Genomic DNA, 16,973 nt, shown 5'->3' with positions numbered 1-16,973 from the left:
ATAAAAAATACATGTGAAAATATATTAGGAAGAAATAACCTTCTACCTCTCCATATCTTAGATACATTATATACACAAGGCCAATTCTTTATAAATCCGTAAAACTGATAAAACTCCCAGACCAGAAAAAAGCCCAAATATTACCTTTTTCACTTGTGCCTCTTTAATTTTCTCCAGGGCAATTCTGATCTTCTCAGCTTTCAATTTTGCAGCTTGTTCTTCCTGTGAACAAAAGCACTTCAGATAAACTAGTGCTAAAATCATGGGAATATTTCAGAAGTCTTTTTATTCTCAAGGATATTGCTACTAGCATTGAGTTTCAGGAAGGATATGACTGCACGCATTTATATAGAGCATATTTAAAAAGTAACCCTGTTCACAAAGAGCTTGCATATTACAAAAAACACTTTTTTACAGATGCAGACTTAAAGATCTCTTTATAAGACCAGATTCCATATTCTAGAGAAAAAGAAGTTGGCGATTTAGTAAATTACGAGTTTGATTTTGTCAATCTGAAGCATATGGATTTCAGGTTCTAGGGTTCGGGAAACACTGAGTGTGTATGAGCTTATTATGGGCCTGCCAATTTATTATACCTGTACGATCCCTAACTCTGAATTTATACCCCCTTTCCAAAGCATGGGCAATCTTTTGCGTACTAATAATGTTTTGTTATGGTACACTGAAAATGTATCATCATCATAAAAATAGTAAAAACAAAACCAAACAAACAACCCCAGCACTGATTTGTTTACAACCACATAAAACTCCTCAATAAAAAATACAGGTACAACTTCATTAACATACCAATACAAACAGAGGAAGCTGTGTTATAATCTAGGTTTCTACTCTGCTTTGGAAAACAACACAATGTAATTAATGTCTCATGTCAATAAACTCAAATTTATTTCCATTAATTCACTGATAAATTTTTACAAAGTCAAATATAATTTTCCATATATTTAATTTCTAGTAACTTCAATTTTATAAAACTTAGGTAAGTAGTAATAAAATTATCAAGAACTAAAACTATACTTAAACCATTTGCCTATTTTTCCTAAAACATGTAGTACTATGATACCAGTACTTACTTGCACTTTCCAGCAATAGGCCATAGTACACTGCAGCATTAATCTCCAGTTGGAAAAATCATGTAAGTAAACCTTTGCCTATAAAGGATTACTTTCTAACTCTAAACTTTTATTTCTTTGAAAAATAACTAAGAAAATATAAATTGCCATCTTGTAGATTTCTTTAATATAAAACTAAAAAAGAGATGAAGACAAAAGAAAAACCTAATTATATCAGCCACTTAATCTGCTCTGGATTCCGACTAAAAACCACAATTCATTAAAAACCTAATGAATTCAGGGCATATACACCAAAAACTCAATTCATTAATAAAGTTATTCCTTGTTTTCTAAATTTCATTGCCTCTCCTGTTTCTGAACCGCTTCTCTTTCCACTTCGCTTTCTAGACTGTCCCCTTCATTTCAAGCTTAGTATTTACGACTCCGTGGCACAGAGAAGCAAACAGTGGTTAGGGAAGACAGTAAACTTGTTTGTCAGAAATCTGATCCTTTTCAATGAAAGGAGCCAGGGAATTAACATAATAACCAAGGTCTGGAAATACTATCTGTACACCCAATTAGACAGAGAACAAAGAACTTTATTTTAACAATGGAAGGGAGTCAGATAAGACTTGATTTTTAGACTATTACAGATATATTCATTTGATTAAAAAGATCACATCATCCTAGTCCCCCTTTATGCAAGTACACAGTAACAGAATTATAAATATGTTGACTGTGTATTTTAACATAATTATTTTTTATGGCACGTTATAAAGTGAGAAAACTAAATTACTATCAATTAAATCTCAAAATCTGATGAGAAAAAACTGATATATAGAATTAATGCTTTGTGTACTTGGAATATGAACATGAATTTCTAAAAGGCCAAATTCATATTTTATAATTAAAATGGAGAAGTAAACAAAAAACTTTTATGTCCTCAAAGCCATAAAACATTTTCAGGAAAAAAATACATTCAAGGGAATGAGATGACAAGCAAGTCATAAACTAGAAAAAATATTTGCAAAATATTTATCAGACATTTGATAAAAGACTTATTTGAACTATACAAAGAATTCTTAAAACCAACAAGAAAGTGCACAACCCAATTTAAAAACGGGCAATAGACCTTAACAGACAACTCACCAAAGAAGATACACAGATGTCAAATTAAACTATGAAATAAATGCTCAAAGATCATATGCCATTAGGGAATTACAATTTAAAACAATGAGATACTACTGCACATCTATTAGAAAGGCCAGAATCCAAAACACTGAAAACACCAAATGCTGGTGAGGTTGTAGAGCAATTAGAACTTGCATTCATTGCCGGTGGGAAAGGAAAATGGTACAGCCACTTTGGAAGACATTGGTGGTTTCGTATAAAACTAAACATGCTCTTATGATATGACACACCAATCACGCCCCTTAATATCTACCTAAATGAGCTGAAAACTTACCTTCTCCCCAAAACCTGAACATAGATGTTTATGGCAGCCTTATTCATAAAATGCCAAAACATTCATCTGTAGATGAATGGATAAACTGCACTGCATCCAGACAATGAAATACTATTCAGTGCTACTGTAAAAAGAAATGAGCTATCAAGCTATGAAAAGACATGGAGAAAACTTAAAGAACATTACTCAGTGAAAGAAGCCAATCTGAAAAGGCTACATACTGTGATTCCAACTGTATGACATTCTTAAAAAGGCAAAACCATGACTACAGTAAAAAGATTACTGGTTGTCAGGGGTTGCGTGAGGGAGAGATGAACAGGTGAAGCCCGGACAATTTTTGTGGGAGTGAAACTATGCTGTATGATACTGTAATGGTAGATATGTGTCGTTATACATTTGTCCAAACTTATAGAATGTGCAACACCAAGAGTGAACCCTAAATTATGGACTGTGGGTGATTATGATAGCTAATAACATAGCCATCTCTGGGTGATAATACAAGCTAATCGATTGTAATGAACAGACCATTCTGGGGGGATGGTGATAACACAGGCCATGTACCTGTGGGGGTAAGTGGCACATGGGACTTCCCTTCACCTTCCTTTAATTTTACTGTGAACCTAAAACTGCTATAAAATATAAAGTCTATTCAAAAAAGGAGTCGAAGAATTTAAATATTACATCTGATATTGGTTATAAATTTTATTACAACAATTTATTTTCATAACTCTTATTTTAGTATATTACTGAAAACACAATCAATGCTATCTTTGGAAGAACTGCCATAAAAAGTCATTCAATTGGAAGATTAGCTTAAGCCCCCAAATCAGTTTCTGCTCCACAGGCTAACAGGAAAAAAGCTAACAGTGGAAGAAAGGTTTAAAGAAACAAGAAACCCCAATAAACTCAGTTAAAAACAGAAAAAGAAACAGGAGATACATGCAACCAGTAAACATACACTAAACCAATTAGGTTTCCTAGCCATCAATAAGAAACCATTTTTAGGTAAAACAGTGAGGTGGGGGCTATTTAAACATCCAAAGTCAGCAATTCTTCCATTTGCTTAAAATACTACTCTTTATATAAATTGGTCTGTTTAAAACTGTATCAAATTCAAATTCAAGAGCTATATGCTTTATTTCAACCTTGGCAATTTGTAGTTCATTCTTCTCCAGTTTATTAACAAGGATATCCTTGCCAGGAGATTTTTAAAAGAAACGATTGATAAAGATACCTCTGTTAGGGTCTGAGTATCATTGCTAGAGCAAAGTGGAAATAAAAGATTTACATCAAACTGCAAAATTCACACTATTTTATTCTTCTGGTGGAGAATAAAAGCTCTTCCTCAGAAAGTTTGATTTTCACCTACTATATATAAGCCATAATCATATCTTTCAACCATAACAATCTAAGAGAGGAAAAAACAGTTGTAAGCTTATAGAGTATTATCCAATATAGGGAAGATCAATAAATCTTTACTGATACATTTAGTTCGTACACTTAGAAGATATCTCATAGTTTATTTATAAAGGAAACGCAATTCTATGTTTAATGGCTGCAGCCCAAACTTAATACAAAGAACAAAGCTTTATTCATCTCCTGTTCTCTTTTGGTTAAAGCTGACAAACTCAGGTCTTAAATCTTCTGCCCCTTATCTTTTGACTATCCCTTTCTTCATGCTGTTTGTCCCACAACTATCCTAAATATAAGTAAAAGATACCTCACACATATAACAACTTAACTTTCTCTCCTACCCCTTCTCTTAAAAGAGCAAGAGACAACCCATTTTCTACCTGAAAAACTCCTGTGTGGCTATCAATAATCATCAAATGCCAAGCCTCCTCAAATTTACATAAAAGACAAAAACTTGGTGAAGATCTTATGATTAAATGAAAGCCAATGCTGTGGCTACAAAATGTTACAACATTGTCTTCAGTGTAAAAATCAGAATACTTAGAGAAGGAGTTGCAGTTGCTAAGAGATGGCTAGGGAATTCCTTCAACTACAAATTATTAAGGCTTTGTGGGGTCAGAACAAATTCAGTTGAAATTAAGGGGCTAAAGAGTACCTAGTTTCTTTGGGATCTAGTTTATTTCACAGATTACAACAATAAAAAAGTTAGGGAATTAAAAGAATTCAAAGAAAACTTGGAATTATGAGCAATTTAATATCCATGAAATGGTCCATTCAATAAAACTGCTTGGAGCGAAAATAATAATAGGAACAACTAGTTTACTTCCCTTAAAGTAATCATGAAATTGATAGACTCTCACTGAGAAGAGAACTAACATTAACTGAACAACCTAAAACAAGTCACACACTAATTGGCATGCTACACACAGCATCTCATTTAATTTTTAATAATGTAGCTATTATTATTATTATTTCCTTTGTACTGATTAACTAAGGTCCATAAAAACTAATCTTTCTAAGATCATACAGGCTCCAAGTGACTACTTGCTCTTTCCACTACAATGAGACAGTCCCTTTTGTCCTAAGAGCTGTAACATAAATTTTGGGGATAGCAGTTATTTAATAAAAACTGCTTGTCAAACATGAAACACGGATAATGGTGATCAACATTACAGCAGTTCTTAGAACCCTGATAGTCACTAAACAACTGTTCTTTCATTTGACAGATGTCTGTTGAGACTGAGCAGGCTTGGGTGTGAGTGCAGGGGATGCAGAGTCCTAGCTTGTAAGTGTACATTTAATAAGAGAGAAAACAAAACAAAATACACATGTGATAAGTTAGTTATTGATAAGGCCCATGGGGGAAAAATACAATAAAGCAGGGTAAGAGTGACGAATATGCATTACTAGCTAGGAGGTCAGGGAGGCCTTTAAAATGGTATCCAGACAGTTAAGGCCACTGGATTGGCGATGTCCTTTGCCCACTGCTCTAACTGACGGCAAAATAGTCCTGTGTTGACACTAATGCCACCCCTGGAAGAAACTGGTTAGCACAATTTTTTGCAGTCTCCCAGCACAGAACTCCATGTGAAATAGTTATCTCATTAACAGTGGTCTAGTTACAACTGGATTGGTGGACAAAACAAACAAGCAAACACACACACATACTTTTTGTTGCTCTGGCCTAAACACAGCTGCTGTGTTCATCCTGCTGTGTACTAACTATGGGGTGTTACTATGTTCTGGAATGACAGAGTGCTGGTCAGAGGTGTGTCAATAACCTGGGCACATACTCTTTGGATAGAGAACCAGACTGCCACACAGGAGACATCCAAGAGGTATAAGCTCATTTTAGCTTCCAAACAACCAGATGCTCTGGAAGAGAGGACACTGACATTGAGAGACCCTATGGCTCAGGTTATCTTGGAAGTTCTGCCACTTCATCCCTGATTCCATTCCCCTCTTTGCCCTGAATGTTTAGGTTCTATGAACATTCCTACTCAAATTTCTTACTGTATGTAAGCAGACTGTTATATAGCCAGGTGTTAATTATACACATCAGTAGCACCATTACTTGGGTAACAGAAGACGGCATGATCTGAGTAGGGAATGGCTCTGATGCTGCAGTAGGTATCACCATCTCTTGGGCAGAGGAAGATGAGAAGTTATCGACTGCATTTATGCAAAACTTGCAAAGAACTACTCTCCCTGTGGTATCAACTATTTTGTTCACTAGCATATTGGATTGTAAATGCTGTGCAGCACATAGTAGGTACTGAGTAAATATCTGTTGAATGGATAGAGTCATTATTCTCTTCAACAGCTTCCCACTGTATCTGGGGGTAGGGGGACTCCTTAGCATGCCTTGAATGATTTGGTTCCTGCATACCTCTCCAAATCCAAATTCAGACACTCATATCTTCTTTCAATAATTGTGGCTCCAGCAACAGATCCTTTTTTCAGCTTCTCAAACATGCCAGGCTCTGTTCTCTCTGGTCCCATCACACAGACCACTCCCTCCACCCTCGAGATGGATTCTTTTCATACTTTAAGCTTTAGATTAAGTGTTACCCCCTTAGAAGGATCTTTTCTGATTTTACCATCTAAAGGAAATGCAACCTTCCATCATAGCACATAACATTAGAATTTGTCTACATGCTTGCTTGTAGACAAAGTTTTAAATTTATCTTCATAAATAGACTGTGATCTCCTAGGGGCGTGGTGCAGGGGGGCATATGGCCATTTTATACAGTGTTATATCCCAGTAGCTGGCACAGTACATGACTCAACAAGTATTTGTTGAATGAATAAATAAGCAATGGAAATGGAAAAATTACACTTTATCTGTGAGCAGTGTACAAAATGGACTGGAGGAGGGACAGGCAAAGAAAAAGGGACTAGTGTATTGGTTCTGGTAAGAGATCGAAGCCTGCTTTACGGTGGTGGCGATGGGGATGAAACGGGTGGGTGAAAATAAATCCTGCAGATTACCACAAGCTAAACCAGAGTTTTGAGATCATAACTGAAAAGAAAGGTACCAAGAATGGTAAAGAGCTTAGACCTGGGCAATTGGGAGAATGGCAGCATTCTGAACAGAAACAGAAATGTCAAAAGAAAAAGATGAATATAAATTGTGAGGCCCAAAGGTAAGGAGGCTAAAGACCTGTGGGATTCAGACTGCTGGTCATCTCCCAGGAAATGCCTGTTGGCTACGTGGAAATTTGTTGCTCTCAGGTTGAGAGTATGACCTAGAACAGAGATGTTAGTTGAAGCTATAAGTGTGAACTCCAGCTAGAGAGAGAGTAAATAGAGCAGAGCTGAAGAAAAGGAAAGAACTTAGCTATGGTTATAAAGTACATGTCTTATCTGCTTAGATTCTACATTTCCCTGACTTTTAGGCTACTTCTAACCCACTCCCAGAACTACTTTTAAGGAACAAAAGAAAGGGCTTCACTGCTGACTCTTGGGTCTTCTCTTTGAGCTGCTTCTCATTGAGATTTTAATTTTAGATTTATCATTTTCTTTCACAAGTTTATAAAGCTAAGAAATGAAAAAATTAAAAAAACACTTCTGATACAATAAAACTTAGTCACATTACCTATAATTAATATGCATACCATTTAGAAACCAAGTCTGACATTCTGGAATTTAACATTATTTAAATAATGAAATAAAAACATGACTTGAGAAGAGGTAGAAAGCCATCCTATCAGCTTATTCTGTTACCCTCAGTTAATGATGACAATGGCTAAAAGATTTAAAATTGATGTAAAATACCAGCCCCTTAAAAATCTAGCTGGACTGATTCAAACCATTCTGAAAGCGACGAACTGAGAAATTAAAACTCAACATTTTCTTTCAATCTGATGAAGCTAATGTAAAGTAAGATTCTGCTTATACAAATGAGGTGCTGGTAATATAAACAAGAATTAGAAAGCAAAGTCTGCTAAAAGCAACTCACAGCATGGATAACCATAAGTAGTAAAAGTTAAAGTAATGATTTTTAGACTTTAAAGTGAAAGACTGTTAAACTAGAGAAAGTGAAACATAATTGGGAGGACTGTTAGGTATTTATGACAGTTAAAAACTAGTGAAAATTTACTGAAAATATTTTCTACTCTCAATATATTCTGATAGTCATTAAAGTCAATAAATAATTACCTTCGGTAAGAGAAAAAATACCTCTATTCAGTACAAAGATGCTGATACAAAAAAGTACAACCTTAAAAATCTGAGATCACAATCAAAACCAGAAATTATATTCTACCTACAAGGCAATAAATATTTACATACAGGTGGAAAGAAGAAGTATCACCTTGGTCAGCAAATGAGAAGGTTTTCCTGCAATGTTTCTCAGAAGAAGGGAGGTTTCCCTGTCCAGATAGGAGTGCTTGTGCAGAAAGAGAGAAAAACAAACAAACAAAAAAGGCAATAGAAGTCAATAGAGGTTTTTCTTGTGTTTAAAATACAAAACAAGAATGATTTTCTGTTATTAATCTTGTATCTTTTCCCTAAACTCGCTGAAATGTGTCCAAAAAAAAAGAAAGAAAAAAAATTAAAAAGGAAGAAAAGGAGGGGAAAGTACAGACACCACTGAAGCCCACAGGCATATCCTAGCCGACTCAGGCTGCCCCTCACTCGGGGACCGTGGAGTGCACACTGCAGAGATCGCAGAGCCATCTGCCCACCAGGGCAGTGTTTGTGGACGCTGTGCACACAGCACAAATACACAGGCGTCGAGGACCAATGACATATTCCTTCCTTTTGTAAAGTCTACATAAAGACCCACGCAGCTTTAAATAGCATATTTTCATGAAAACAAAATAAGACTACATCATTTCTAAAACTTCGGCAAGTATTTCTGACCAAAATTCAATGACAGCCACACTAATAGAGAACATGTCCATAAATATTTTGCCTGGTGAATGTCACCTATTTTCAGCAAAATTTTATCAATGCCTTATATTAGGATACTAACAAACTATGTTACACAGTAAAGGACTTGCATAGCAAATGAATATGAATAAAATATTAAGAAGTATTGTTCCCTTAAATTGGTTAACTTAATTAAAACAATTAAGATATTTTCACTAAATTGACTGTGAATAACATAGTCCCTAACTATCCTTTTCCCTATTAATAACTTCTTAGTAACATGTTGTAAGTTTATGTAACTGCATTTAAACTCATGTACTATAAATTACAGCTGTTTTCATATATATGTAATTCAGACTTGCCTGGCCTAAATAATTCCAATTTTAATGCTATGTACTTACTAACTACCATTTAAAACGATACATGGCACAGCTAAGTGGAGTTATAGAAAACACTGTTTAATATTATATTTTATAAATCTAAATGTGTATCAACTGTTATTCTTGAGAAATTCTTTTAACTTTCATAAAAACTATAGCAGCATCCACTATCATAAAGTTCTTTGTCACAGATAATAAAACACACTACTTCAAGATTAGAAATAGTTACAAAACATAATATTAACTTAATATTTACTCATGTCTCATTATGTTGAATTAGGCTTCTCATATAGATTTCACTGCCTTTTTTTTTTTTCAGTTTTGTTTTAATTCAGGATGAACCTTACAAGAACACCTGCCCCTTTCACCCCCTCCTGGAAAGAAAAAGAAACCTAAGGTTAAAAAATACTGGATATAGGCATGGTTCAGTGGATTGAGCTCAAGCCTGTGAAGCAAGAGGTTGCCAGTTCAATTCCCCATCAGGTACATGCCTGGGTTAGGGGCCAGGTTGTGTGAGAGACTACCAATCAATGTTTCTCTTACACATTGATATTTCTCTCCCTTTCTTTCTCTTTCCCTTCCTCCTCTCTAAAAATAAAACATAAATAAAATCTTAAAAAATACTGGATATATTCTTCAAGACTAGCACTAACAAGGTCAGACAACAAAAACAGAGACAATTATCCCTAGGTCATCATTCACCTACATGATATGATTCTCCTGAAGATACAGATACTAGGTGAGCAGAAATTTCCAAAAATTTAATTTAATTTGAGGTTAAAAATCAGGACCAAGGAGAAAACTATGGGAAATGGAGAAGCCAAAGAATTTAAATGGATGACCCATGGCCATGCGGTAAGGTGGGGGAATGATGGTGGGGCCAGTGGTTACAGGGCAGAGGGGAGAAAAGGGGAGGGGAAAATGGGATAACAGTAATAGCATAATCAATAAAATATATTTTAAAAAAGAGCAACTATAACTTTTATTGCTTTTACTCCCATTCATTTTTTTTTGTTATTCACATGTAATTGGGGAAAAAACATATCCTTATACAACTATGTAAAACACACAGAAAATAATTTATTGAAAACTCCTATTTATCTTATTCTTCCTCAGGAAAAGATTCCCAAAATGAGTAAACATCAATGTTTAGAAAATTCTATTTTAAATTTAAAATATTAATCTGCTTCAGCCTATCAGAACAAACTATTACTTGGTAAATATAATTCCAGATCTTAAATTCAAGTTTAAACTTGAATATTTGAAGACTCTAAAGTAGAAGTTATCCATTAAAAAATTTTACAAGGTTTACATAGCTTAAAATAAAAAAGGGATATAGTCATTATAGTTGGTGACACCAACATATGCCACATCTAAAAAATGAGACCACTGCCCTGGATGGTGTGGCTCAGTGGACTGAGCGCCAGCCTATGAACCTAAAGGTCGCCAGTTAAATTCCCAGTCAGGGCGTGCCTGGGTTGCAGGCCAGGTCCCCTGTTGGGGATGTGCAAGAGGCAACCTATTGATGTATCTCTCGCATATTGATGTTACCCTCCCTCTTTTTCTCCTTCCCTTCCCCTCTCTCTGAAAATAAATAAAATTTTTTAAAAAATTTTTTAAATGAAACCACAAACAATAGGTGGGAATGATCATAAATTACTTTGTGTTTGAGACAGTCATATATAGCTATTCACTGGTTAATCACTAGCAGGGAGGGAGGCCAGGTTCCCATGTTCCCTCTATCTAAGATACAAATATTGTAGCAGAATCTACTTGAAATTCCCTTTAACAGCATTAATAACAAATTATTAGTATATCAATAAAAAGATAAAATGCAGGAATTTCACTGGGCTTCATTAATAAACATTGTTTAAAATATTTCATAGTACTTTTCTTATTTAAAATATAGCACAATGACAAATCTATATTATAAGAAACCAAATATTGAAATCATATTATCACTACCTCATTCTAATGTTATAAGGCAGGGAATGATTTTTGTCATTATATAATTATAAGCAAGATCATTTGCAAGAATTTGGCACTTCTCCATTTTGTTTTCTTTGATAGTCTATAAACTGTCTCAGCACATTATCTCTGTTACTGCAGTCAAGGTTATCTACTGCTTCCTATTACCCTAGGATGGTTTGTGTACCTGCTATTACCTATCACAACAAGTCTTAATTCTGGGTCCACCCTACACTTCAGCTTTCTTTTTCCTGTAAAAAATTTTCTGTAAAAAATTTTGAAAACTAAAATAGATATATTATTGTACTATAAATTAATTTTTTGTTATTTTTCCTTCATACTAGGCACGAGGACATTAAATTCATTAAAAATAGGTATGTAAGTTACACTATCTATCAATTTCATTTGGAACAGTAAAAATAGTATTATGAATTACTAGTTATAAAATGAGGGTACTGGAACCAAAACCACTGAAAACTGCTGCTTCAGTGGGAGAAACAAGGAGATGACGATGCAAACAAATGCTGCAGTAAGTGTGATGAGTGTGGGGCAGGGGCTGCAGGTGAGGTTGGAGAAGCGTTTTTGCCTATGCAGTGCTGACCAATGTAAATATAACAGGAGCTACAAATGCAGTTAAAATGTTCTAGTAACCACATTTTTTAACAAGTAAAAAGAAAATGGTGAATTAATATCAGTATTTTTATTTACCTGAAAATATTCATAATATTATAATTTCAGTAAGTAATCAATACAAAAATATTAGCGATATTTTACATTTTTTAAAAATATCAAGTCTTTGAAATCTAGTATATATTTTATCTTTATAGCACATCTCAATTTGGATTAAACACATTTCAAGTGCTTAGTAGCCACATGTGGCTACCATATAGAACAGTGTAGCTCTGAAGCACACACTGACCAGGTATCTACTGACCAAAGGATACATTTTTGATAAAAAAAAAAAATAAGGTTTTCAGGTAAGTATTAGTGCAAGAGAATCATTCTATTTGATATCTCCATTCTGAAAAACAACTATATTTGTTAGTATCTTAAGAAATTTACAAAAGACTTTAGCTTCAGGATAAAAAATAAAGCATATGGTTTCAGGTTCCAATACAGAACCTCTCTATACTACATATGCCATAACCTATACATTTTTACCATGAGTATTACTATTCAATAGTGCCATATCACAGAGTTGCTTCTTTGCTTTTGCTCATTTATTTTTAAGTTTGTTTTAACTTCTAATTGAGAAATTGAGGTATATGACAGGGTTTCATCATCAAAAGTTCTAAAGAATGCATTTCTCTTCACTGATATTTAATAGTCCTATGGACATGTTTATAGAACTTACAGGTGTCAGCTCAGCCTGTTCTTCTGTGAAGTCAATATGATGCTTGGCCTGCTTGCTGGGACATCTCAGAGAAATAGCATGCTGTGAAAAATGCAGGAAGAAGAAAATGACAGGTAAAGGAGGTGGAAAAGGGCAGTTTTCATTATCATGCAGGAAGAGAAAAGATCACTGAGATGAACAGTTGAAACAAAATGGTAATGAAAAGTTGCACATACCTTTCATATTATGAAAAAGTAAAGAAGGTAAGAGCCAGGTGATCCTGGCCTTTAATAACTTAAGGATAACCTCACTGTATTTCTGGACAGTAGAGCTCTGTGAGTGAACTATGCAGAAACACTGTCCATTAACAATTCATGCTCTGAACCTCAACTGGGCCTCAATTGCTGTAGGACCACACTGGGTATATCCTCGTCACTCACTCTAAGCTTGTTTAAAGTAGTCTCCAAGTTCTTCAAGCTTCTAATTTCACCCTTCCACCTCTTCACAGAATCTCACTTCCCTCCATTAGTAAGCAAGTCACATCCATGTATTTTGAGGATCTTCATCACTAATATGTCTCCAAAGCTAAGCATATGCCAGATCCCACTCATTTCCCCTCTTGTATCCCAGTCTCTGACACTGAACTAAACCAGCTTATTGGTGGTGGCAGGAAGGACAGAAAACAATCAAGTCTTCTGGGTACCCTCCTCTTCTTAAAGTGTTATTTTCTCATTTTCACTGTCAAATTTCTTGAATTCAGCTATAGTGTACCTCCTCCATTTACCCAATTCCCCACAATCTAGCATACACCTATTTTTTTCCAAAGTCTTTATCCTTGTAGTTGTGATGTATTCTGTAATTCATTTTTGAAGTCACCAATGACCTTTTAACCAAGAAGGTTTTCTGTCTTTCCTATTAGTGCTCACACCATGCTGTACTGAAACCACCTGTTTGCTTATCTGTATTGACACCATCTACTCATACAATAAATTACAACCTCATAAGGACGTTGTGTTTTATGTTCCGTTTTATCCCTTAGAGCTAAGTGCTATATCTGGGAATATATGAATAAGCTATTTTTTGGTCTTAATGCCACTGCTTGGCCAGATGAAGACTGTTTTTGCTTTCCTGCCTCTCCATTGTCTCACTAAACATATTCTATAGCACTGTGTCAATCACTACATCACTGGGAGGACTATCAAATCTATACTGCCAGTATCCTCATTCTTAGGGAACAAAAACTGACGCATCAATGGCTAAAGTGGCATGATACATGCATTATCACCAAATAGTTCAGGAAAAAATGTATGTGTAAAAAAAGTAATAAAGTAAATATGGCAAAATGTTATAAATTAGTGAATTTGAGTAATGAGTTTCATGAGTTCTTTGTACTATTCTTTCATGTTTTTGTAAGCTTGACATTTCAAAATAAAGTTTTAAAAAATCTATTCTTTCTAGATTGTCACACAAGCTCACATATTTATTAGTTAATTTTTAAAAAATCTAAATCTGAAGTGTTCAAAAAGAAATAACTGCTTGTGTACCATGTTAAACAGTATGATTGAATATTGCAATTATTAAAATTCAACACATCCTTACCAATAATAAATATATATATGCAAAGTGACAAAAACAATAGAAAATAGTACATATGCAAACAAAGATTAAATGCTGTTACATTAATAAAGATGAAAAAGGGACTGTGGAATGATAAAAACAATTTATTTAATGTTAATTAGAGTCCATTTCCATAAAACATTTACTTTCCTACAAAAAAACTGTCTCCCCCAATCTAATTTTTATCTGTTCTTCATCACTACTTTAAATGTGAAAGCTATGCTCAAAACACATAATAAAATTGAAATTTGGGAGTCAATTTTCCACATAAATTTTGCTCTAAACATTCTCAGTTCTAAATCTTCCATTTGTTATAAAACTATCAAATTTTCCATCAGTCTATGAAAAAACCTCTCCACAAATCTCTGCAAAGTAACGGATCACTACTTTTTTGAACTGAATCTGAAACATGTTAAAATTAAGTATGATTAATGAGCCAGAATCTTAGGTGGGGTGGAGTGGGGTGGGGTGGGAAGGGGAATATATAAAAAAGCATTGATCTGAACATAGGAGCCAAACCATAAATCAAGAAACAGTCTTGTACCAAAGTCATGGTTACAAAGTAAGCACTTCCTTTTGATAGCTAACACCTTAGATTACAACTGGAAGTTGGAATACCCATTGGTGTTTCAAAAGCATATTTATGTTTCTTTTTTATTGACATGTGTATGAGCCTTCCACAAATATTTAAAAAAAGGAAGCATAGCATGATGGTTGAGGATGTTGACCCTGGGGCTGGAGTGCTAGGGTTTAAGCCCCAGCTGGGCTATTTACTGGCAATGTGACTCTGAGCTTATTTAACCTGTTTCCCCAACTGTAAAATGGGGTTATAATAGCATTTATCTACAAAGGTTGCCAGAAATAGGATTCTGTTAGAATAAGATTTTAGCCCTTATCTAAATTTTATAAGCTTCAATGCATTTAGATGAGAGCTTAGAGTTGTTAAATTTTAACTATATTCAGAGATATACTAAATACCACCACAAGATGGGGATGTTACTATATAAATCTCTTTGCCTTTTTTTCCCCTCCCACCCATGTACATTCTGTCTCTAAAGCGTGGATCTGAGAGTGCTGGCCAATCTAGCTTTGTCTTGATTCTCCGTTAATTCCATGATGAAGCAGCATGGTATTGCAGTATGAGCTCGACAATCAGAATGTCTGGGTTCAAATCCCTGGTAAAGTTATTTAGTCACTCCCTGCCTTAGTTCTTCCACTGTAAAACAGAAGCAATGTTTTTACCTTACTATTTCACAAGGTCCCTGGCAGACTGTGTTAAGACATGTACAGCACAAAACTCACCACAGAATAAACACTCAATATAGTAGCTGCTGTTGTTTCCCCTTTTCTTTTTATTCCTCTCCCTTTACAGAACATTATATATTACTGGTCAATGAATATTTGAGGGTTTTTAAAACTATTTCTTTTATATTTTATAGTCTATTAATTTTTAAAAGATATATTTCTATTCTTGTTTTAAGAAAAAGTCTTTTACTACCCCTCCACAACATAACATATAAAACAAAAAAGAAAAACAAAACAAGCCCTAAAAATAAAACCAAATGAAGGTTCCTTTTTTACCTCTTCAGAGAAGAAAAATGGCAGATTTCTAAGAAATACACACAGAAAGAAATCACAGCATTTATGCCAGAGTTGATTGGGATAATCAGAGGGTTTGAAACAGGTTTGTGAGTGAGAACTAGACATTTCCCTTGGCTTTTGCCAAATCTATAGCTTGTTCTTTCACTTGGTACATATTCTTTATACTATTAACTTAACTAGGTTACATCTGCAAAATCTAGAATTAAAACACCAAGTTGGTACATGTAAATAAATTTCTGTAAGATGTAGCAACATAGCCATTAGAATTTTTTAAAAATGTAGCTGCAACAACTGAAAAATCAATCAATAACTCCAATCTTTTAGATATGCAGGTCACAAAGTTTTAGGAAGCCCTGTGCTTCCCTCCTACCCAGTTAATACTCCAGATCAAAGGACTGTCTGCTAAGGATAATTCAATGGGCTTCAATGCCAGTGGGGTTTCCACCAATGCTACAAATGCAACTGCTGTTTTCTTCCCAATACCTCAAAATTTCTGAACACATTAATTCTTGAAATAGTTCTGAAAAGTGAAGGAAGTGAAGGAATTACTTTGAAGCTATGATGCTCTGTGTTGCATATTTATGAGTTATAACAGTGTATCCATGAAAGATTTTACTTAACAATAATGCATATACATATGAAGAAAACAATAATATCAAAAGTCTGAGTAGCTTAGATTTTCCTATTATTTTATATATATAATACAATCCTCAAGTATTCTTAAGATTAGGCAAAAAATCTGCCATAAACTAAAGTGACAGCTTTTAAAATCATTTTCATTTTAAAAATACCTTTTCATATATAAAATTTCAAATTCAGACGAATTATTAAATTTAAATCCCACCAGAACACAAATATGAAGGTATATTTGAGCATTAACTTTTATCGGTAAACATTATCTTATATAAAGTTTATAACATGCAACTGCTATTTAAATTTGCAAACTGATGTCTTACTCTTCAATAAGACAGCAGTTTGTTTCAATTGTTTTAATCCAGTTAATATGAAAATACCACAGATGACAGAAAATTATCTGCAACATTTATTTTACATTGGTTAAGATTTAAGGAGTCCCTATTAGAATTTATTTCAAGTAAAACAAAATTTAATTTAAAAAGTTAGCAAATAAACATTACTATGGGTAGCATAAGAATACTGACTAAAATAACAATTTATTTTTACGTTTATCCATGGAAAATATTTTTATGCTAAAACATTCTTTAATGTTCTGAAAATAAAGGTTTTTAACA

At 34.2% G+C, this 16,973-nt stretch overlaps 1 protein-coding gene across 9 annotated transcripts in view; it reads right to left on the bottom strand.

Annotated features, from left to right (window-relative positions):
• The window catches only part of RAPH1 (Ras association (RalGDS/AF-6) and pleckstrin homology domains 1), an 80,464-nt gene that overhangs the window by 28,122 nt on the left and 35,369 nt on the right, over positions 1-16,973 (bottom strand). For 7 of the 9 annotated variants that reach the window (XM_037165893.2, XM_037165890.2, XM_053657724.1 and 4 more), the window contains exons 5-7: positions 12,526-12,606; positions 8,264-8,338; positions 145-222 (exon numbers count right to left, since the gene is read on the bottom strand). In XM_037165893.2, coding sequence (XP_037021788.2) covers positions 145-222; positions 8,264-8,338; positions 12,526-12,606 — 234 coding nt within the window. The remainder of the gene's footprint in view (positions 1-144; positions 223-8,263; positions 8,339-12,525; positions 12,607-16,973) is intronic. The other 2 variants (XM_053657658.1, XM_053657702.1) reach the window with 2 other exon arrangements.

The sequence above is a fragment of the Artibeus jamaicensis genome, unplaced genomic scaffold (genome assembly GCF_021234435.1).
Source record: "Artibeus jamaicensis isolate MK-2021 breed Jamaican fruit bat unplaced genomic scaffold, CSHL_Jam_final contig_1015, whole genome shotgun sequence".
NCBI lineage: Eukaryota > Metazoa > Chordata > Mammalia > Chiroptera > Phyllostomidae > Artibeus > Artibeus jamaicensis.
This window is presented reverse-complemented; position numbering and strand designations above follow the sequence as displayed.